Source organism: Python bivittatus, unplaced genomic scaffold (assembly GCF_059951505.1).
Source record: "Python bivittatus isolate LINGU-HERP-01145 unplaced genomic scaffold, Pbiv_v1 ctg000080_np1212, whole genome shotgun sequence".
In the NCBI taxonomy this organism is placed as follows: domain Eukaryota; kingdom Metazoa; phylum Chordata; class Lepidosauria; order Squamata; family Pythonidae; genus Python; species Python bivittatus.
The window spans coordinates 34114478-34136522 of record NW_028277035.1 but is presented as its reverse complement, the minus strand read 5'-3'; the positions used below and the strand labels follow the sequence as shown (position 1 = coordinate 34136522).

Below are 22045 nucleotides of genomic sequence, written 5' to 3'. Positions count from 1 at the left end.
CGGCGCGAGTATAACTAGGGTGGTACCTCGTTTCCCCCTTGTTTTTCTCCACACACGCGCCGGCAGATCTGATCGGCACGTAGGAAGGCGTGGGAACGGGGGCTCGGGCTGCTCCGCTTCTCGCCGACTTATCTAAGCAGCCCGCAAACTCTGCGGGTTGCCTCTAAAGCGTCCAAGAAGCGGAGGTGCTTCGGGGAGCGCCTGGTGCAGATCCCACGTGGCTGCGAGGATTTAGTCAAGGCAGCCGCGGCACAGCCCGTGCTTTCGGCCACTTGTGGTTCCCGAGGCCGGTGTTCCGCGTGCTGTGCTCTTTGCCACAGCTCCCCTGAATAGCGGGGACTACCCCTTGGTGGCAGTGCTTGGAGGCAGCTCTGCCCGTGGGCTCTCTGAGCAGGAAGCGAGGAAGGAAAAACAGATGACAGGCCAGTGGAGGTGCTGCAAGGCAGCAGCTGTCATCTGTAGTGCCGCAGCTAGGGTTGGATCCAGTTGCTTCGTGTCATAATGTCGGGGGAATCGTGAACTAGAATTTTTGCCTCCAACGCTTCGTCTAATTTTCAAAGGGAAACAGCCACCTCCGTTCCTTTGCTCACTGATACAGTGATGTTGACCTCACCTCTTAATGCAATCCAGAAAAATGACAGGTAAAGGAGCAGGCATAAGGCCACCACTGGGAGAAAAAATCCCCCCCTCCCGAATACATTTTTCAAGATTAAATGCACAAACTCACATAATCAGCTCTTGCTCACTAGACAAGATTTTCTTTATAATATACAAAAATGAATCCTATTTAGGGGGGATGTATCAATTTTACAAGTGCCTTGTAAAATGCTTTGGAAAGAGTGCCACCTTAAAATTAAAAATACATTCAATAAATAATCTTTATAAAAAGTATATCTTGTAAATGATTCCACAAAAGTAAATCCATCTAATTGCATCCAATTCATTATTAATTGCTGAAATACAGTACAAGCTAAATTAAATGAGTGATCAACACTCTAGGACCCCATATCCAAGTCAAAATAATATGACCGATGGAGTTTTAATCCTTACTGTTTCTGGTATTTCATATGTCATCAAAAGACGTGTGTACAGATAACTTAATACAGTTTTGTTCTACTCTTTTTAAAATACTTATTTTTTTTCTTTTCCCATTCACTAATTTTTCATTTTTCATTAAAATATAGAACCTACAACCATGAAAGGCTTCCGCATCAAATTGATGGTTCAGTTCCATTTATGACAAACCACTGCAAATCAGAACTTTAATTTTTAAAGACATTTAATATAGTAGTAATTAATATAGTTACTATAACTTTGTGTGTGGCATTCTGAGTGTGACAGTACACTGAATATGCCTATTTCTTTCATTTATATTATGCCTTTCATTCAGGAGCTGAAGACAATGTACACAACACTCCTTCCTTCTGTTTTTTCCCACAACAATTCTATGATGTAGGTCAAGCTAAAAGAAAGCAGCTGACCCAAAGTCACTTGGTGAGCTTCGCTGAAGGAGGTAGGACTCAACCTTAATCTCCCTGCTCCAGCTGGTGTGACACAGGCAACACTATGTTGTCTTGCAACACAGTCACTAGGTAGCTGTTTCTCCTAAACATGCTTACACTATTCTATACAAGCTTGAGATCCCAGCTTGTATTTACAAGTGTGAGCATGCTTGGGGGAAAACTGAGCTACAATTACACTTGTGGCGTACTGGCTAAAATGTATCCAAACTGGCCTCATAATTAGCAGGCAATGCTGTATGTGGCATGGATACGACTAAGGCTGGTCTACATCTCTATCTAATTGAAAGCCTTGAAGGAATGGAATGGAGTTGATGTATATGGGCTGGGAAGTGAAGATATATGTTTAATTATGAATAAAACAGTTAAAATATATGTTCAAAAGTATGAATTGATGTCATGTAGGTTGTTATGAATATATATGAAAATAGGGATCTAGGTAAATGACACTTGCATATTATGCTCCACTAAATATGACAATGGAAGAACCAGATGTGAGTTTTGGGAAAGTTTGTGCAACATGATGGATGGATGGATGGATGGATGGATGGATGGATGGATGGATGGATGAATCTGCTAGCTGCATGAATGGATAAGTGAATCAAGACAAGAGAGCTTAGAAAAAGTGAATGGAACATTCAGAGACTCAAGAATGAATGACAATACCTGGTATCTGCTTAGAAAAAGATCTGTTTGTTTGAATATACAATTTAAGGATAAATCTACTCCTACGTACACATAGCAAAGGAATGAATCTCAATCAGTACGAGTGTGTTGATTGTTTATAATGAACAAGTGAGAGAATTAGTGAAGGATAAATAAGAATAATGAAAAAGTTCTGAGGTGTTAAACAAGATGTAAGTAACTAACTTTATATGGTCAAATAGAAAACCAAAGATTAAGCTCAAGTTTTTATAAGACCTGAAAGAACAAGATGAATTAGCAGTCTCAAATTTCAAACTATATTATCAAGCCAGTTGTCAAGACACGTTCTTTGGAATGGTGAGAATCACCTTATTCATTTCAATATCTCTAAATAAGTAGCACTGTTTTAAATAAATTACAAAAACAAGGTGGAATACTGAGGGACTTGAGTATATCTGAAAAACCTATCTGAACAAATCAAAGATTGTATGATTAAATGGATGCAGAATTTAAACTAGACAAGTGATATGCAACAATGGGAATATTAATGGAGGCAAAGATTAAATTTAACATGAATGTTGCACTTAGAAAAAACTAGTACATGATATTTTATCATTGATATATACTCCAGTAGTAACTAGTACATGATATTTTATCATTGATATATACTCCAGTATAGATTGCCAAAATAGATAACTCATTCTCTAAAAATTGTTGAAAATGCAATCATCAGGTTGGATCATTCTTTCATTTTTAGTAGCAATGCTGTAAAGCTCAAGAATTCTGGAAGGAAATTATAGATTGAAAAAAAAATAAAGAATAAACAAATAGGAAAAAAAATTAAAAGAAAATAGTAAAAGCAAAAGTGCAGAAAAGAAACAACAGCAGCAGCAACAACAAGAATTGACTTCTGACCCACCCCACGAAAGATATAAGTAACAATATACATCAAACTTTTGCTCCAAATTTACTATGTAACTTCCATTATTTCTATTAACCCATATTATTTCTAATATCAAACCTATATAACATAATTTCATTTTTGTATATCCCACAAAAAGTTCAAAAAAATTCCAATTAACGCTAAAATTACCCAATGTCTTATCTCAAATCAAAACCATCAATGTCACCATCTCGGCAAACTCCATTTACCTCACAAACCATTATTTCATTATAAATAATATCTTTCCACTTCTATACATTTAAAACCTTGCTGCTGTTATCATATATAGAAAATAAAATTATAAACAATGTCATATCCTTCCAACTTTATCCTTATATAAACCTTACTACTATTATCATATATAAAAACAAAGATTCCATAGATTTAATAACAAATATATCTTAACCTTAGTGAACTTTATATCAAAATCCTTAAAACATTGTTATTCAGTCCTGGTCATAAAAATAAATCCCATTAATAACTACGAAGAGCCTCAACATATATATTAACCATAGTCCAATAAATTCACTTTGAAAACCTTCTGTTTACTTTTAAAAAGCTTAAACTTTAGTCCTTTCTTGTAATATCCCACCAGTTGATTTCCCATCATCTTCTTGTCTTCTCCCAGAAACATCTCCAATATTTTCTCTTCATCTCTTCGCAGGAACGGCCTCACTGATGCAATACATTCCTTTTGCAAATCCAAAATATAAAATTTTTCCAGCTCACTCTTCTCCATTATTTGCATGCCCCCTTTAAACAGTGTAACATCAAATGATTCCATTTGTAATTTCATTCTAACATCTTTTTTTCATATCATCCCTTGACCATCTTAAGTCCATATTTAAATCCACAACTTCCTTATTCATATCACCTTCATAATCCAATTCCTTTTTGAGCTCCAATTCTAATTCAGTTCAGTCTCCACCTTTTTTCCAGAGTTAATCATCTTATCCACTTTTTCCTCTATCTTTTTTTCAAGGGACTTAAATCTAGCTCCTAGTTTATCAAACATTGACTGGAGTAGACTTAGAGGAGTTATTTTATCTTCTAGTGGCTGCTCCAAGAGGCCTCTTTTAGCCATTTCATCTTTTTTTTCTTTCCGTTTATTTTAAGCAAAAAGTATAGCAGTTAATTGCAAGCAAAAGTAAACTGCAGTTGACGCCCTCTAAGTGCCTTTCAAGCTGAAATTGCAGGCACGTGTGTTCACTAAAGAGATCACACAGGAATCAAGTTACAGTCTAGCTCTGTTTCTAAAGCCCCACCAATCAGCAGACAGAATTGAAACAGGAAACTTTCCCAAAGAAAAATAAACCTCGTTGCTGCAGATGGAGTTTCGTGAAAAAATAAAGTTCTAACAAATAAATCTTCCCTTTTCACTATAAGTAAAATTTAACTCTTTTAAATTCCACTTTTCCTCCAACTTTTTGTGAATTAATCAGCTAAATTTAAAACTCTATTTCTTCATTTAAAAACATAGTCCCAAAAATAAAGATAAGCCCAAAGAGATTTACTTATCTGTTGTGAAGGAAAGTGTCTCTTAAGTTGAAAAATAATTATAATCCAAAGTGTTTAAGAAATGGGAATCAGTTGGCTCTAGTGTCCATTAAGGCTGCATGGCAGCGGTGAACAAAGATGATTCCCCTTCCTCCCAGCTGCTCCACACCAGAGCTGTTCGCAGAGGCTTCAGTCTCCATGATTAGCTTTCAAGGAACAGCTGTCAGGAGACCAAATGGGTTGATTTCCTCACTTCTTCCTTTATCTGGAGCAAGTTGGGCAGCCAGCGCTTGCTGCCAGCCACCAACCCAGCTGCGGTGTCATCTCTCCCTGTCGTGGAGAGGTGTCTAAGCTGCCCTGTTCCCACCGGAAGTCTGCCATGTTAGTTTTGGTTAGTTTTTATTGGTTTTTTTTTAATCTTATAAAGTTATTACAAAAAAAAAATGTTTTAAAGGTTGAACGCTCTTTCCTGCCAGCCAATTTTCTGTTAAACATCACCAAACTTTATATCCCTACATAGTATGTCAAGTTGGCTTTATATATGAAACAGCCACTAGGACACTCTATGCCTTTTACTGAAAACCATATATGATTCTATCTACAGAAGTATGGCAAACTAGCTGTAAGAATATGCATCAATATCAAAAATAACCTTGTACTTGAAAAATAAATCAGATAGCAATTTAGTTCAGCTTAGAAACCATTCATGGATTGTAACTCTACATATTGACTGCATGCAAAGTTGGGATTTTTCTTAATATAATGTCCTAATATATTAGGTCTTGTTTGATTCATTAAGTTATACAATTTTTAGATTAGAAATGTTTATTCTTCATTCTGATTCATATTATACTGATTACTTCCATCAATTATTGAATATTGATTTGATTTTAATAACGGTTCTGAAATCTTAAACTGATACAAAATACAGCCCTAAGTTAATGTCATCTTGAAATTTTTCAACCTTATACTGCTTGTAAATTTCTTTTCTACTTTGTTTTTGTACTTTTTTGCCTTTTTTTCTTGTGTTTTCAAATATCTACTAAAAGAAATAGATACAAAAAAGAGGGGGGAAAGGATGAGAAGTTCTTGAATATGGGACAAACCATTTTTGATAGTATCAGGAAGCGATCTTCAGAAAAAAAAAGAACTGAAAAAAATGAAAGTAGAATGATTGTCAGATGAAAAGGCATGAGTCTTATATATAAAAAAAGTAGACTAATCTCCAAACAGATTGAATATAAAGTAGAGATAAGGAAAGAGTATATGGAAGCTGCTTGGAACAGAGCAAAAATAATTACATTACAGAATGACATAGAAGTGTATCAAATTATGCTAATGGGAAGTATGAACAAAGATGCTTGGTGGAATGATGAAGTGAAAGAGGCAGTGGATGAGAAAACAATGCATAGAATGATTGCTGCAAATATGAGGATGAGAGAAAGCTACTGTATATATAGAAAAAGACAGTTGAAAAGTATGTAGTCAACGAGCAAGGAATGCTTCAAAGAGGCAGAGAAAATGCAGAGCATCTTGGTAGAAATAAAAATGTGTTTTGAAGAAAGCTAAACAAGGAATTTCCAGTACAGTGAATAGAAGTAAAAGTGATGGGATGCTTTGGGATGAAACTGAATGAAGGGGATGCCAGAAGGAATATATTTTAGAGATTTTTATGAGAATAATAGTGATGCATTGGAAAAGTTGTATCAAAATGAGTACTATAAACGCTAGTGTTCAAGAAAAAGAAATGAATGAAAAGGAAGTCATAAATGCACTGAGAATGTTGAAAAATGGTAAAGCTGCAGGAATAGTAACTATAACTGGAGCTGTGCAATCACATTTTTGCTCTTCAATAGATTGAGAAATGTATAAATGTGAGGTAACGTATTGTATGTTTGTTGATTTAGAAAAAGCTTATGATAAAGTGAATAGATTTGAATTATGAGCACTGTACAATGGAAGTAAACCACACATGATAATAAATGGAATGCTAAGAGAATGGTTCAGCATTGAGCAGGATGTAAAACAAAGATGTGCAGTTTAAAGGTAGTCCTTGCTTAATGACACTTGTTTATGGTGGCACTGAAAGAATGGTACTTATGCCTGGTCCCCGAAGTTACAGCCATTGCAGTGCCCCTGCGGTCATGTGATCAAAATTCAGGTGCTTGGCAGTCCACCCACACTTATGACCGCAGGGGTGCATGAACTACCCCCATCCACCTATCTCCCCCCAACTTCTGCCCTTTTGGCCATCCTGCACAATGGCACTCCTCAGAGGCAGTGTTGTCACCAGCGGCACTGGGGCTGAAGTAGAGTCCCAGGGCCTTCAGCAGTCTCAGCCGGCCACTGCTGCCCCCAGGCCTGTACTTCAGCCCCAGCACTGCCAGCGCCACCACTGCCACGAAGGAGTGCCACCTCAAATCTCGTGTCATGGCCAGCCACCCCAGTTCCACAATGCAAAGCCCCAGCTGCCCCCACCACCCTGCGCTCCACTGGTCCTGCCATGCCCAGCTGACATTCGCCATCTTCCTCCTCCTACTGCTGATGCACCTGGCCTGGCCTTATGCAAGGCAGCTGCTGACCAGTGCCGTCAGCACCCCACCGCCACCAAGGAGTGTTGCTGTGGAGGGCAGCCCACAGGGCAGAGATGGGGGGGGAGATAGGCAGGTGAGGGGAGTTCAAGAGGAATCAGAGCCTTTACTGAGGCTCGGGGCTGGGAGTGACCAATGGCTTGGATCGGGGTGGGTCCTCACCTAATGACAGGTGGGATTCTGTTAACAATGGCAACAGGGACTGCAGGAATTTCCATTGCTAAGTGATGCGGACACATGACATCACCCTTTACAACTGCAGCAATGGAAATTCTGGTCCCAATTAGCGTCATTAACTGAGGACCACCTGTACTGTATTTATTAATACATTGAATGGATAAGGTATGTATGTGATAATGTTAGAATTCTGCTGGTTGGGTGGTTTTTGAAATACTGAATAAAGATATAAGATAAGATGAGAGGATTGTGGCAGTAAGATTAAGGGTGTAAAACAAGATTTAAAAAGAAACTTTTAAGATAAGGGCTTTTGCAGATTACTTGGTGTTGGTTTTGGAAGATCATTTAAAGGGAATTGAAACATGAATGGGCAAATTAAAAGAATTTGGTGCATTAGCAGGTTTCAAGATCAATAAACAGAAGACAAAGATGTTAACAACAAATATGAAAATAGAAAATCAAATAGAACTGATGAATAAAATGGGTTTTAAGGTTGAGAAGAAGGTAAAATATCTAAGTATCACTTAGACAAAAATGAACTGTATGTTATTTCAAAATAACTATGTTAAGATATGGAATGAAGTTTAAAAAGACATGTTAAGATGGGAGAAACTACAACTGTCATTGCTGGGAAGAATTTCTGTGATAAAAATGAATGTTTTGCCTAGAATGATGTTTTTGTTTCAGACAATAGTTTTGACAACTGATGCACCATTTAACAGTGGTAGAAGGATATATCTAAATTTGTGTGGCAAGGGAAAACCTAAAGTTAAATATAAGGTGTTACAAGATGCAAAGGAAAGAGGATGATTGGGTCTCCTGATTTGAAATTGTATTTTGCAGCTTGCTGTTTGGTTTGCATGAAAGAGTGGATGCTGCTGAGAAATAGAAGGCTCTTGGACTTAGAAGAACACAACCTAAGATTTGGGTGGCGTGAATATTTGTGGTACAACAAAGCCAAGGTTAATGAGGATTTTAAAAATCATTATGTTGTTAGACATGTCATATTGAGAATATGGAATAGATACAAATCCAGGTCGTGCCCGGAAACACCTTTGTGGCTCTCAGCACAAGAAGCATTTTATAGATGAGAAATAATAGGCAAACGGCTAACTTATTGTGTGATATTAGAATTTTGTCAAGGAGAATGTAAAATAAAATCAAGATAAGAACTGGTGGCAGAGGGATAGAATTGTCAATGGTTTTCTTATTTACAGTTATTACAAAAGATTTAAAGTAGGCAAAAGTGTTTATGGTATTAAACATTGTAAGTCTGAGTTTGAAATAGAATTGTGTACAAATGATGAACATGTAATTGCTAAAATGTATAATTTTTTATTGAAATTTGAAACAGAAGAAGAACAAGTGAAAGAATGTATGATAAAGTGGGCTAAAAAATTTGGTTATAATATAGAGATAAACGCCTATTACTGCTGCTTATTAAAATCCATGAGAACACCAGATTGAAGGTTAGGTGCAGCACTCAAGGCCATGGCACAAAAGAAATACCTGTAAAGAGGGGAGTTAGACAGGAATGTGTACTGGCCCCAGTTTTATTTAATTATTATATAAACTCATTAGTGTCTTATTTAAGTAATTCTACGTTTCACCCCCCTAAATTAGCCCAAAGACATATTAACTTATTATTGTATGCTGATGATGCAGTAATTCTATCATTAACCTCTATTGGCCTTAAGAGAGCTTTGAATTCACTTATAGATTACTGTACTAAGGAGGAATTAATAATAAATTATACCAAGACCAAGATCCTTACTTTTTCTAAACGCCCTAAACAAAGAAGTTGGAATTTAGGCGGACAGTCCATTGAGCAGGTTAAAATCTTTAAATATCTAGGGATAGTTTTTCAAGCCTCAGGAAATAGAAATGCCCATCTGGACTATGTAATCCATAACACACAGAGGTCTGCCTTAGCCATTCAAACCTATTACTTTTCCAGAGGAGCGCAGTTTATTCCCGCTGCAATTAAGTTGTTTGCAGCCAAAGCTCAAGCACAACTGTTATATGGGGCCCAATTAGGACCATACAACAACATGATTACCTTGGAAAGGGTTCAAACAAAATATCTAAGAAACATCTTCCAGGTACCCAGCTGTGTTCCAAATGCAGTACTCCGATGGGAAGCAGGAGTCAATACACTTCAAACCAATCTTTGGATTAACATCTTTACCTACTGGCTAAAATTACACCATAACCCCAGTGGACTGACCCATCTACAGTAATACTGGCAGATAACTTTGAGACGACCTGGAAAACAGCTATCCAAAAGAAACTGAGTCTCTATGGGTTTTCCAACAATGCCATTTTGACTTTAGAGTTTGATTAAGCCAGGTCACTATTAAGGCAAAGGATCTTAGATATAGAAGGCCAAGCAGAAACTGCTGTTTTTACCCATAATATAATTGCAAATAACCAAATTCTAGTGAACAAACCAGTCTCATACTTGTACCACATTACAGTTCCAAAATTCAGGAGAGCTTTATCCTTAGCTCGATTTAACGGTCTCCTTACTGCTGTTCTAGAAGGAAGATACAGGAATATCCCTTATGATATTCGATACTGTCCCTGTGGTACGGGTGCCATTGAAACCACAGTCTATGTTCTCTTGTATTGTCAGTATTATAGTGACATTCACTTTCAGCTGATTACCCCTCTTTTATTTAAATTCCCCGGGGCATTCCGATAATTTTTACTTGCATTATTTGTTAAATAATCAAGATAAATCTATTTCTTTAAAAGTTGCAAAATTCTGCTACATAATGTGTAAGCTTCACCCACAAATGGTTGCTAACAGTTATTGATGGAAGGGGTAATATTGTTGTCCATTTTATTGTATGTATTTTTATTGGTCAATGACTGAAATAAATATGATGATGATAGAGATCTAACGACAGGAAAATATGTGGTTGAAAGGGTTGAAATTTACATTATAATAGACATGTGGATAGACAGCCCATTTTAACCCATGTTTTATCCTTTGAATTCATGTATATTGATAAACCATTTTAATCCATGTATTGCTTATTATTTAGCACATAGTTATGATTATGATGCTTTGCGCCCATTGGTAGTGCCTTGACTACTGGGTGACCTGCTTGTTAGATAGACATGACAGCAATAGATGAAACCCAGACCATCTGCCTTTCTATCTAGGAATGCCAGTTTGTTAAGGTGATGGATGGGACCCTGGTACCAAGTTACTCAGGAATGTTTGATAAAATAAAACTTCAGTGTATCTCTTAACCCTCAGATGAACCCTGTTACTTCTTCCTGATTGGTTAGCCCTCAGTTGAACTAAATGTATGGTTTTTGATTGGTTTATAGTTATGTACGCTGTTCAAAATTGTATAAAAGAAGGTTCACTCCAAGCAGAGGTATGCCCATTTGGAATTTACTACTGGGCAACCTTTTATTTGCAAATAAAAGTTTTATTCCTTTCCACCTATCTGATGTGATTTATTGGGCTTGCACACCAGGTACAGGACCCAAGCTTTCTGGGACAACACTATGTTATAATGTTAAAGAGAATTTTTATAAAATGATGTACTGTTGGTATATGCCACCAAAGAAATTGTCTAGAATGTATAAAGGCACTTCAAATTTTTGTTGGAAATGTGAACAAGAAGGGGCATTTTATCATGTTTGGTGGACATGTAAAAAAGCTAGAAAATTTTGGATTCAAATACACACACTGATTCAGAAGATTTTAAAGATTAATATACAATTGGGACCAGAGATTTTTCTTTTGGGACTGATGGACAAACAGTTGGAAAAAGTCATGGAACTTTGTTTCTGTACATGATAACTACAGCAAGATTATTGTATGCACAAAGATGGAAAGATTCAGCACTACCCACAATGAAAGAATGGTTGGTGAAGATGATGGAATTTGCTGAGATGGCTAAATTGTCTTCTTTGATTGGAGAAAAGACAATATTTACGTTTATTGCTGACTGGAAACCCCTTGTGGACTTTTTGCATAAAACAGAAAATAATGAACTTATGATTTATGGTTTTGATAATTAGACAGGGTAGATTATAGAAAGAAGAGAGTTGTGTTGCACCCACAGAGTAAGAGTAAGAGGCAAATTTATAACTGTACTTTTAACTCCAATAAAGAAGATTGGAAGCTACTTCTTTGTATCTTTTTTCTTTCTTTTCTATTTTTTTTTCTTTTCTTGCACTTTTAGTTTTCTCACTGATTTCTTTCTTTTCTTTTTCTTACTTTATATTAGTTTGTATTAGTTTTTATCTTCCATTTTAAAAATCTTTAATAAATTATATATATATATATATATATATATATATATATATATAATTTTGCTGGTTGGGGACATGAACATGCATGTACTTTTATATTCAGGTGATGCTCTTGTTAGCTGAGAACTCAAATGATTTGCAGCTAATGTTAACTAGATTGTATAATGCAATAAATACAGTTCTGAAAATAAATGGATCAAAGACAAAGGTAGTTGTGTTTGACAAGGAAAATGTAGTGAGGGGTTGCAAATTGTATATATATGGCAACAAATTAGAGCAAGTAGATGAATTTGTGTATCTTGTAGCATGATTACTGAAGATGGGAATATGGATGGAGAAATTTTAAGATGTGCAAACGCTGATAGAAAGGTGTTAGCATGTGGTCTGTTATAAGGGATGAGTGCTGAAAGAAGCAAAAATGGCTTTGTGTAAGAACTTGTTTCTGTCCATTTTATGAAAATGAGAGCTGAGTATGTCAGAAGAAACATATAAGTAACTTGAGTGCAGTGGAACTGATAAAACAAACAAATAGGATTAAGAATGAATGGGCACTGAATTAGCATGAATTGAATGCAGAATAAGTGATTGGTACAAAAGAAGTACATTGAGGTGGTTCAGTCATATAAAGAGGATTAAAATTACAAAATTACACACATTAGATTTCTAAATACTACATAGCAATTTATTGGTAAGAGAAGGGAAAGGGGAAAAGGAAATATAATGTTACAGGAGAAGACAGACTTACTTCTGAGTAGATTTATATAGGATTGTGCTAATTATTTGTAAGATTCAAATTCCCATCTTTCCTTCAGAAGCCCAAGGTGTTCAGAGCTCCTTCAAATTTCCTGATAACACAATCCTATGAAGTAGATTGGGCTGAGAGTGAATGGCCTAGGCTGGACGTGATCATGGATCTCTCTAATCAAAGTGTTAGACCACCACATCACATTGTCTGTTTATATAGTTATAGATAGATATATACATTCAGAAAATGTATGAAACTATATGGCCACAATCTGAATTTTAAAACAAATGTCAGAATTGCTAATATATTGTACTTCAATTTTTTATTGTCAAATATGGATTAAAAGTGACCACAGAATGCAAATATTTTTCTCTCTCTCTATTAATTAGATTTAACTATGAAAAGTGTGAGAAATCTATTAATTATCTAATATATTCTATCTATTCCTTACTTCTTTTGCTCTAACAAGGCTTCCAATGAAAGAAGATCAGCAGTTGCAAACAGTTGACTATCCATCCTTTACATCTCTTGCTTCCCTTCTAGGTCTGCTTTTCTGCTTTCCTAGGAAATTACCAATGATCCTAAGAGTGATACTGGCAGAAGCCGAATTCCTTGCTGCGTGGGTCACTCCTGGTAGTAAAGTTGAAAGGAGAGACCAACCTAACTGGAAGGCATCTAGCTAATGAAAGAAGTAGGCTTTTGCGGGGAGGAACGTGAGTTTCATCGTTCATAGAATATCAGAGACGTGGCTAGCATGTAGAGCGATCAGACCTGGCAGCAAAAATCCATATAGCCACAAGTTGGCAGCAAGCATATTACTTTGCTGACTAGTTGTGATCCTCCGGATTTTTCTAGCTCACATCTGGTAGCTTTAGTTTTAAAATACATATCCCAAAACATCCAGGGCGGTGGTAGGAACAGTCTCTCCCGAGATCGCTAGGGATACAAAGCCAAGATAGAAAATGGTAAAAGCGAAGCTAACGTGAATTCCGAAACTGATCCTGCCGGCTACCGTAGGTACCATGTTTCCCCTACAGTTTGACTAGTTGCCTAGCAACCGTATGGTAGGGCTTAATTAACAGGTATGTAAAGGGTATTTCTCTTTGGTGGCGGCTTCGTCTCATTGAGAGTGGGAGTCGTCTCGCACCTTCTAACGGTAACACCGAGAATTCACGGGCAAAACTGCAGGGAAGCAGAGAAAGGGGCTGTCGTTTGGGATCGCAATTCTCTGCACGCTTACCTAGCAGTTCTCTAATGAATTCAGTGGGAAGGGCTTACTTCTGACGAGCAGGCATAGATACCATGGAGGGGAGGATTGCCATCCGATCCTTTTAATCAAAGGGTAGAGCCCCAGGGAATATAGCAGTCTTGGGTGAGTAAACCTGCGTAAGATTTGAGCGGCACCATAATCACCCTTTCACGGAGGCAGAAATCAGCAAATGATTTTTTCACTTCTAGTTCCCAGTGAGCAGGACATTGATTTTTATTGGTTAGGCAGCTGTTGAAGACATAATCATAGAAGGTATTTAGCAGTGTTAAAAAATGTCTTGGGAAGAGGAAGGAGAGCAGCAAACTCAGATGTTTAAACTTATAAAAATTATTTTATCTTTCTGGCAAAGAAGAAAGTGTCAAATAGCTGTTCTTTTCTGGATGATGCATGAGGCCCCGTCTCTAACATGTCATTTTGTTCTTTTGGGAAACAGGCTAGGGTCTCCATGTGCTTCTTAATTTGCAGGCCAATGATGAACCCAAAATGTGTGGTCCTTCAGCACTGCAGTCCTAATTCTCAGATGGAGTAAATGTGCTTAATAGGTGTGATGTCCTCTTTTGGCTTATGCAATGTGATTTGGAGTAAATGATTATTCTGAAAGGTCAGATTACTATTCTTTCATCCTTCAAATAAGAGTATGTGTTGGAGGTATAATAATTGTATCATTTCAGTGGGAGAAGACAACGTGAATTTTAATCTAAAAAATGCAGACTTTAATGCCCGAACCGCAAATTTATGTTGAAAGAACCTTGGCAATCATCAAGCCAGATATTATCAACAAAGAAGTAGAAATAGAAGACATAATTCTCAGATCAGGATTTACTATTGTTCAGGTAATATAAAACAAATTCGGATTTCTAATTTGTTTTTTTCAGAGCTATGCTTTCTCAAAGGAATGTCAGAAAGATATTGAGGGACAAAGCCTGATTAAAATGTATTCATGTTAGATGATACATATTACTTAGTTGTGAAGCTGCTTGTAAACTTACAGTATCTATAACCAATAGCTGTCAACAGGAGAGTCTTCAGGAACTGACTAAAACCAATGTAGATACAGCAATGCATATGTCTGTTAGAAGATAATTTTGTTGTATGCTGTACATTTTGAATGCTATAATAAATGTTAAATTTTAATAGCAGCTTTGAAATTCCAAAGTAATTGACAAACATTAATTCAGACTTAGAATATACCATAATCACTTAACAAATATTCTTGATGTTCTGATGTTTAGGTCAATTGTTATTATGTACAACTGCTTGAGCTAGATACTATTTGTTTAATCATGGAACTGCCAGTGCAACAGTTCTAGAGAAATATTGTGACTACAGATAAACTGTTAAAAATTACCACTGGATGTCACTATTTCACTACTGGGAACTCTTTTCAAATCAAAGACTATTTTTGTTTTTGTAAAGCAGCAACAATTCCTTCTCAGCATAAAGCATTCCAGTTCCTAATGTAGTAACATCAAATTTGAATGACAAGTTTATGCTAAACAAGGATTTCATGTTAAGACCTATATTTTCAGTAATGTATCATAAATTAAATTGATATTAAGAGTTAGTATTTTGAATTTATAATGCAAATGTTGAGGATGTCAAGAACCTGAAGAAGTCAGAAACTTCCCTATGACATCAGATGAACAAGTGAGAGGTCCAGGCACCATTAGCTTATCAGTGGCATCAGATTCTATTTCTAAATAGAGTTAACACTATTATCTGTACAGGCCACTTTCACATAAGTATAGTCTATTACAGTAGCTACTTTAAAATGCATCTGCATGTGTTAAACAATTTTAATAACATTCCACAAATACATGTAAATATAATTTGCAATACTATGATGAAATATGAAAATTGTCAGTCTTATATGGAAGTATGTTATTATGTAGAAAATATGTAGATTAAGTCATACATCAATACAGATTAAGTCATACATCAGTCAAAAAAAGGAAGGAAAGAGAAGGAAAGTTGAGTAGGAAAAGAGAAACCAGAATATTAAGTATCTCTCCAGCCAAGGATATTCAGGAATTTCAAGAATAACACTTTTTTTTTTTTTTTTGGTTACCAGCCACCCAGGATCAAGGCCACTGGAACATTTAGCTCAGGCTAATAATTTTTCTGTTGGGATTGTGTTTTTCTGTTTTGGAATGGTAGAGGAACAACCCTTTTCTTTCTCTGGTTTTTCTTTCTCTTCTGCCCAGTAAGTTGCTAAGGAAAGCAAAATGCTTTTTGTAGAGGTATGAAAAATTGAACATTGCTCTCCCTGGTCTGAGTAGATAAATTAATATCACTTTTATTGAACTCTGAATTGAGATAATAGAGAAAGTCTCAAGTACACTTTATCTGTGTTTTCCAATTCAGCTTAGAAATGGGAGAGGATTTAAATCCCCCCTTTTACTCCTGATTTGGATCACATGTACAGCAAATACTTTTAGGACAAGTAAAAATGTCAGGTCAGTCACAGATCCTTCATGTCACATTTAGCTTTGCTGTCAGTCCCATATATAGGGATGTAGAATGCTGATATGATCCAGGTATGTCAAATGCTATATGTGCACAACTTGGTTTCAAGGGAAGGTTAAAGACCTGATAGTAGTTTGAAATCAAGAATGTAAAGAACATTTTGTAAGCATGGACTGAATAATTACAGATCTAAAGATGATCGAAGAATCTATCCTGTCCCTTATTGGTTTTTGGTTTTCAGAACAGGAATGGTTCCAACGAGTTACAGTTACAAGTGGCCATATTTTCATGCAGATGTATGAGAAAGAATATGTCTGGCATTCTTTAACACTGTAAGTTTTCAAAGTTGAACTAGAAATTTTCAAAGATAAATGGAAATCCCAGTGCTGTTTTACCACTTATGAACATCTTTTCATAGAAGACACAGCACCTCTAGCAAATGGTCAATCTATATACTAATCAGAAAGAGCTTCATACAAACTGATTACTGTGCTTTTATAGTAGTATCTTTAGGCAAGCTATCATATTTGACGGCCTTTGAATTGTATATTTAGAAATATTTTTCATTTCCTTTATAGAAAAGAAAGCTTCAGCTAAGTCCAGAGCAATGTAGCAACTTCTATGTAGAACAATATGGAAAAATGTTCTTTCCTAACCTGACAGCTTATATGAGTTCTGGACCTTTACTTGCAATGGTTCTTGCTCGTCATAAGGCAATCTCATACTGGAAGGATCTTCTTGGACCCTCAAGTAGTATAATAGCTAAGGAAACAGATCCTGACAGGTAACTAACTTCATTCAGAGTACTTAAAACTATTTAGCTTCAAAACCTTACATGCTGTTAAATGAATTAACAGATTTTACTGCTGTACCCTTGATTTCATAAGTAGTATAGATTTAAGGCTATGCAGTGTGATTATATTACATATACTTTAAAACATTTACTGGTCTATCAGATTCAGATCTAACAATATACTGTAAAGCTTCTCTACTGTGTCTGGCCTACCAGAGTCCCCACCCCCACCCCGCCCCATAGCCAGTGCTGTCCTATATGCCTACTATATGGATTAGGACTACTTTATAGATTAGTTGTTGTTTTTTTTAATAGAGGGGGGGAGGTACTTAGAGGAAAAGTAGAAGAATCATGGCAGAAGTCCTTATGTTGCCTCCGTTTCAATTAAATAACAAATTACTTTATACAGGTTAAAAAGATTAATCATCAGCTTATCATAATCATTGCTAAGGGTGTTGGTGGATATTCCCTTAACTGAAAGAAAGTCGTATTAGACTCTGTGAGAGTTAGTATTAAATAGAAATGGAATAGTTTAGCACTGCATTTGTGTTAATGTGTCTATGTTACTTTTAGTTTAAGAGCAATCTATGGAACAGATGATTTGAGAAATGGACTTCATGGTAGTGCCAGCTTTTCCTCAGCTGAAAGAGAAATCCGGTTCATGTTTCCTGAAGGTATATAATTACCATCTAGAATTGTTATCATTCCAAGAAAATCTCTGTGTGCTTCTTACCAGCCCCACTCGGAAAGAGTGGAGTTCTCAATTTTATATCTAGACTTAAGTCTTATGTTTTAATCCTATATGAAGCTAAATGGACCAAAATCTGTTTAAAATTCCAGTATTATTTCTTGTTTATTTGTCAGTTATTTTTTATATCCATAATTTGTGGGCTATAGTCTTGTATGCACCTATCTGGAATAAACATGGGCAATTTCCTTTTAAACAGATAAGTGTCAGACTGCACTTTCAGTAGTTTTGGAAATAGGATGTTTATCTTACATTCAGATATAGCTAAGGAGACATTTAATTCTAGAAAGCCGATCTTGTTCTCATTTTAGATACCAGAAGGTTAACTATCTTCTGTCTGAAAATGAAAATGTGGTTATTTTTCATTTAAGCATTCAGACTTAGTTTAAATTAGTCCTAATGCATCAAGCAGCTAACAAAAAGCATTAAGACTGCAGTCCTCTACCACTTATCTAGGTGTAAACTCCACTGAACTTACTAGAGTGAGATGAGGAACCTGTGGTCTTCCAGATGTTTTTGAATTAAAATCCCTAATATGATTCACTATTAACTATATTAACTGTAGCTGCTGGGATTACTTGTGTAGCAACATCTGGAGGGTCACAATTTCCATTGCCTACTATGGAGCTAAAGAACCATACAGGAGATTGTTCTCTAATAATGTAACCCTATATGTATATACCTGGTACTGGAAGTCAATTTACTGATTTATTGTGTATTTATCCCACCTTTCTCTAACTGCTCAAGGCAACATAGATACTGGTTTCCTTAGTTTTATCCTCCTAATAGCCACCTCGTGAGATGAATTGGATCAGCCCATTCACTCTCAGCCCAAAGTCAGTATAAGCTTCAGTTTTAATCTTTCTTGTAAATTCTCATGCTGAGATAATAACGAGATAGTATTCATTTGCAACTGAAAATAAAGTGCATTAGTACAATTGAAGTTGGTATGTATGATGCTCCTGTTAGCTTTTGAATTAGGTATCTGCATATTTTCTGTAGGTAATCCTAGTTTATAACCAAGCCTTTATTCCATAGTTATTCCTAGCTTTTATGAAGTTTATGGAGTTTGTATGTATTTGAAAATATTTATAATTCAGAACATGTTCAAACATGTTCCAAATAATAGTAAAGACTTTAATGTGGCCAATACTACTCTTGAGATAATTTGTTATTTTGCTTTTATGGTAATCCTTCCTTTTGTTATGGGTTACCATGTGATAACCTTAGATGAGCTTTACTGTGTATCAGTAATAAGCTCCCTGTGGCTCCTTTTGACCTTAAGACTTTTCCAGATAAACCCTATTTGTGTTGTTTATCCGATTCCTATTTGTATCCATTTGGGACTGAGAGACAATAGTATAATAATCTAATTAATTACATACTGGACTGCAGTCTGCAAACCTAGGCATATCATATCTGAGCTGCAAAAATTTGGATGGCCATTGGCTGGCAAATTAACTCTATGCTGCTATCTAGTGGTGCAGATTGCTGTTGTGTAAATAGGCAAGCAGAAAAGAGGGTTGCAAGAAAACCTTTTTTAAGAAGGGCAGCTATTCTAGAGTTTTTGTTTAGAAGCAGAATTCAATAAAGGTGAATCACTAGATTTGTCATGCAAGAGAAAGAGATTTAACAGGAAGCTTTCTGAAAAATTCAGATGGTGGTTCTTGAGATGACAGTATCTTTGGTAGGAGGCCAAACTGATGCTCAAGTTGAACTTCTGTAATGTTCATTGTATCACCTCGAGTGAGTTCATGCTTTAAAATCTCTTCTCTGCCACCTAATCACTTCTAGAATATAAGCTGATTTAAAGAAGCATTATATATTTTTGGATCCCTAGCTTCAATACTGACCCTACTGAAAAACATACTTTGGGTTTGCAGAGTCAAATTGTTTTTCCCTGATCTCTTCCAGTTCACAGATTATATTCTTGCAAAAATGGGGTGTTGTGTAGATACTGTATAAGCATCAAAGCACTCCCTTTCTTGCTGGCAGAAAAAGATTTGTTTGGCAGGCAAGGTGATGAACCCATTGTGAGAAGATAATTCAAACTTATATAGCTAGAAGTATCAATTGCCATTTACGTGTTATGAATTGATGCTTTGGAAAGGGCTTTATTTGTTCATTATCTGGCAAATTATGTATGATTTCAAATAATCTTATCTGAAGAGTCCATGTGAAATCAATGGCATACAAATATTGTAAAAAAAAAAAAAGTGTTACTTTTTACTGTCCCAAGGTGAATTATTATAAGTACAAGCAAGTCCATACTGTGTGTGAGAGAATAAACACCATAAAGCTTACTGGGTCATCATACTGGAAGCTGCACAGTACAGTAGTTTTCTCTATGACATTCTAGCCTGGATTTTAAAAATAATAGTGATTTCAACTTGAAATGCTGTTATCTAGGAGAAGACAAGCATGGAATATGTGTTCAGCATTAGAAGGCAAATTATTGATTTTAAATCAGTATCTTAAACTTTTTTTTCAGTATTAATTGAACCAATCCCAGCTGGTCAAGCTGCTAAGGACTACCTTAACATGTATGTCACGCCTACTCTATTGAAAGGACTTACAGCACTGTGTAAGAGGAAACCAGAAGATCCTTTTGTATGTATCACAGGAAAGACCGGTATCAAGAGGCAGAATAATAGTACTAGTATGAGATAACAGCTGGTAGCCTTCCTTTGCTAATGAAGAAATATCCCTTGTGGTATGACAGATAGAAATCCAAAGGAAAAATCGATGGTTGATAAGAGCAATACTTGTTTATATGCACATATAGTTTGGTCCCTTCAAGCTAGAATACCCATAATTGGTGATCCTTTGTATTTCAGGAGCAGTCTAGACTGACTGCCTCCTTCTCCGTCACCTACTCAGACAAACAGGTACATTTTCAAAAGCAAAGGTAAGAATAATGAAAAGAAAGGTTTAGGAATTTTAAGCAGTTTCTACTTTTCTCACTGCTTTTTGAAAGAGAAACATTAAAGGAAATTTGGTCAATAGAAATACAAAGTTAGAATGCCTCCTATTAGCAAACAGTATCTTTATACAGAAATTAAATTGGATTTTGTTGTTGCTCTTTTTGATAGATATGGCTGGCTGATTGGCTAATTGAAAATAATCCAAATACACCCAGGATGCGGCATAATGTGATTGTGGAGGAGCCTTAAAAGAGGAGACTGCCAGTTAAAACTTTCCAATTTCCTGCAAGTATGATACAAGTTGTAATTTTAAAATCATTTGTATATTGAGCAATACTTCCATCTGGAATTTGCAGATGGAAGATGCAATATCCATATTTGGATCTTAAACTAATAAAGACATATTAGTTGCAATTAATGCATAAAAATAAAACAAGTGTATTTATTTGTCTAGTTCAGTGGTTTTCAACTGCTGTGCCATGGCACATTGGTGTGCTGCAAAAGGTCCACAGGTGTGCTGCATTAGTGAGGTAAAATAAATGAAAGTGCCATGCAGCCAGAACCCCGCCTTTGTGACATCACCAGGGGTGAACTGCATCCATTTCTCAGTTTCTCCACCTGAGTCCCAGCAACTTGTGATGTTACGGGACTTTGCGACCTGGAAGTCCTGCCTGTGTGTGCTGTGAGATGAAAAAGGTTGAAAGCCACTCATCTAGTTTATATCTCACAGATATCTGGGTGATAAAAATAACTAACATGGGGATCTCCATTTTATCCAACAGCCTTGTAAGACAGTTCGGGCTCAGAGTGACTAGCCAAAAACCACTTATTCTTTAGATGGATTTGAAACATGGTCTCCCTAGTCCTTGTCCAACATGTTAATTGCTACAACAAACTGTCCTCAGTTGGTTTGGGGTTTGATATAGTGACTGTTTAATTATATATATATATAATTATATATATATATTAATTAATTAATTAATTAAAAAAAGGTTTGATATAGTGACTGTTTAATTATATATATATATAATTATGTATATATAAATTAATTAATTAAAAAAAGGATAGATCCCAATTAACTTGTACAATTCTTTATTTGTAATTTATTCAAGCATAAATATATGCTTTCATTGATGCATGCGGACATTGGTAGTAAAGAAAAGATTTTAGATCTGGCAAGATATAAATATTAACAGATTAAAATTAACACGTAACTAGATTTCTTAATTGAAATAGTAAAAGTTCTGTTGTATGAGAAATATACAATTCATTATTCAAATTGGCTCCTGCTCCCCAAGATTGGAAAGTAGCTACTGTATTATTCCTACTTTTTAGAGGAGTTCCTGGGTGTAATGGAAAGTGATCCAAATAATCATAGCTAACAATGCCTGATCTGAATAAATGCATGTAAAGTATTATTAACGATAGAATAATGAAACATAAAAAAA

General features: G+C 35.8%; 1 protein-coding gene across 3 annotated transcripts; it reads left to right on the top strand.

Moving 5' to 3' along the window:
* Positions 1–253: 253 nt before the first annotated feature.
* On the top strand, positions 254–20999 carry NME5 (NME/NM23 family member 5). Of its 3 annotated transcripts, none has more exons than XM_025166634.2 (6): positions 254–1513; positions 14338–14499; positions 16711–16916; positions 17499–17599; positions 20165–20283; positions 20766–20999. In XM_025166634.2, the coding sequence occupies exons 2-6, from the start codon at positions 14371–14373 to the stop codon at positions 20844–20846; spliced, it is 636 nt and encodes a 211-aa protein (XP_025022402.1). In that variant the 5' UTR covers positions 254–1513; positions 14338–14370; the 3' UTR covers positions 20847–20999. The 3 variants fall into 3 exon arrangements, with proteins under 3 accessions (XP_025022402.1, XP_087989932.1, XP_087989933.1); XM_088133806.1 differs by lacking the exon at positions 254–1513 and adding an exon at positions 4193–4996; XM_088133807.1 differs by lacking the exon at positions 254–1513 and adding an exon at positions 4193–4996 and having other exon boundaries at positions 20165–20257; positions 20766–20863.
* Positions 21000–22045: the final 1046 nt, after the last annotated feature.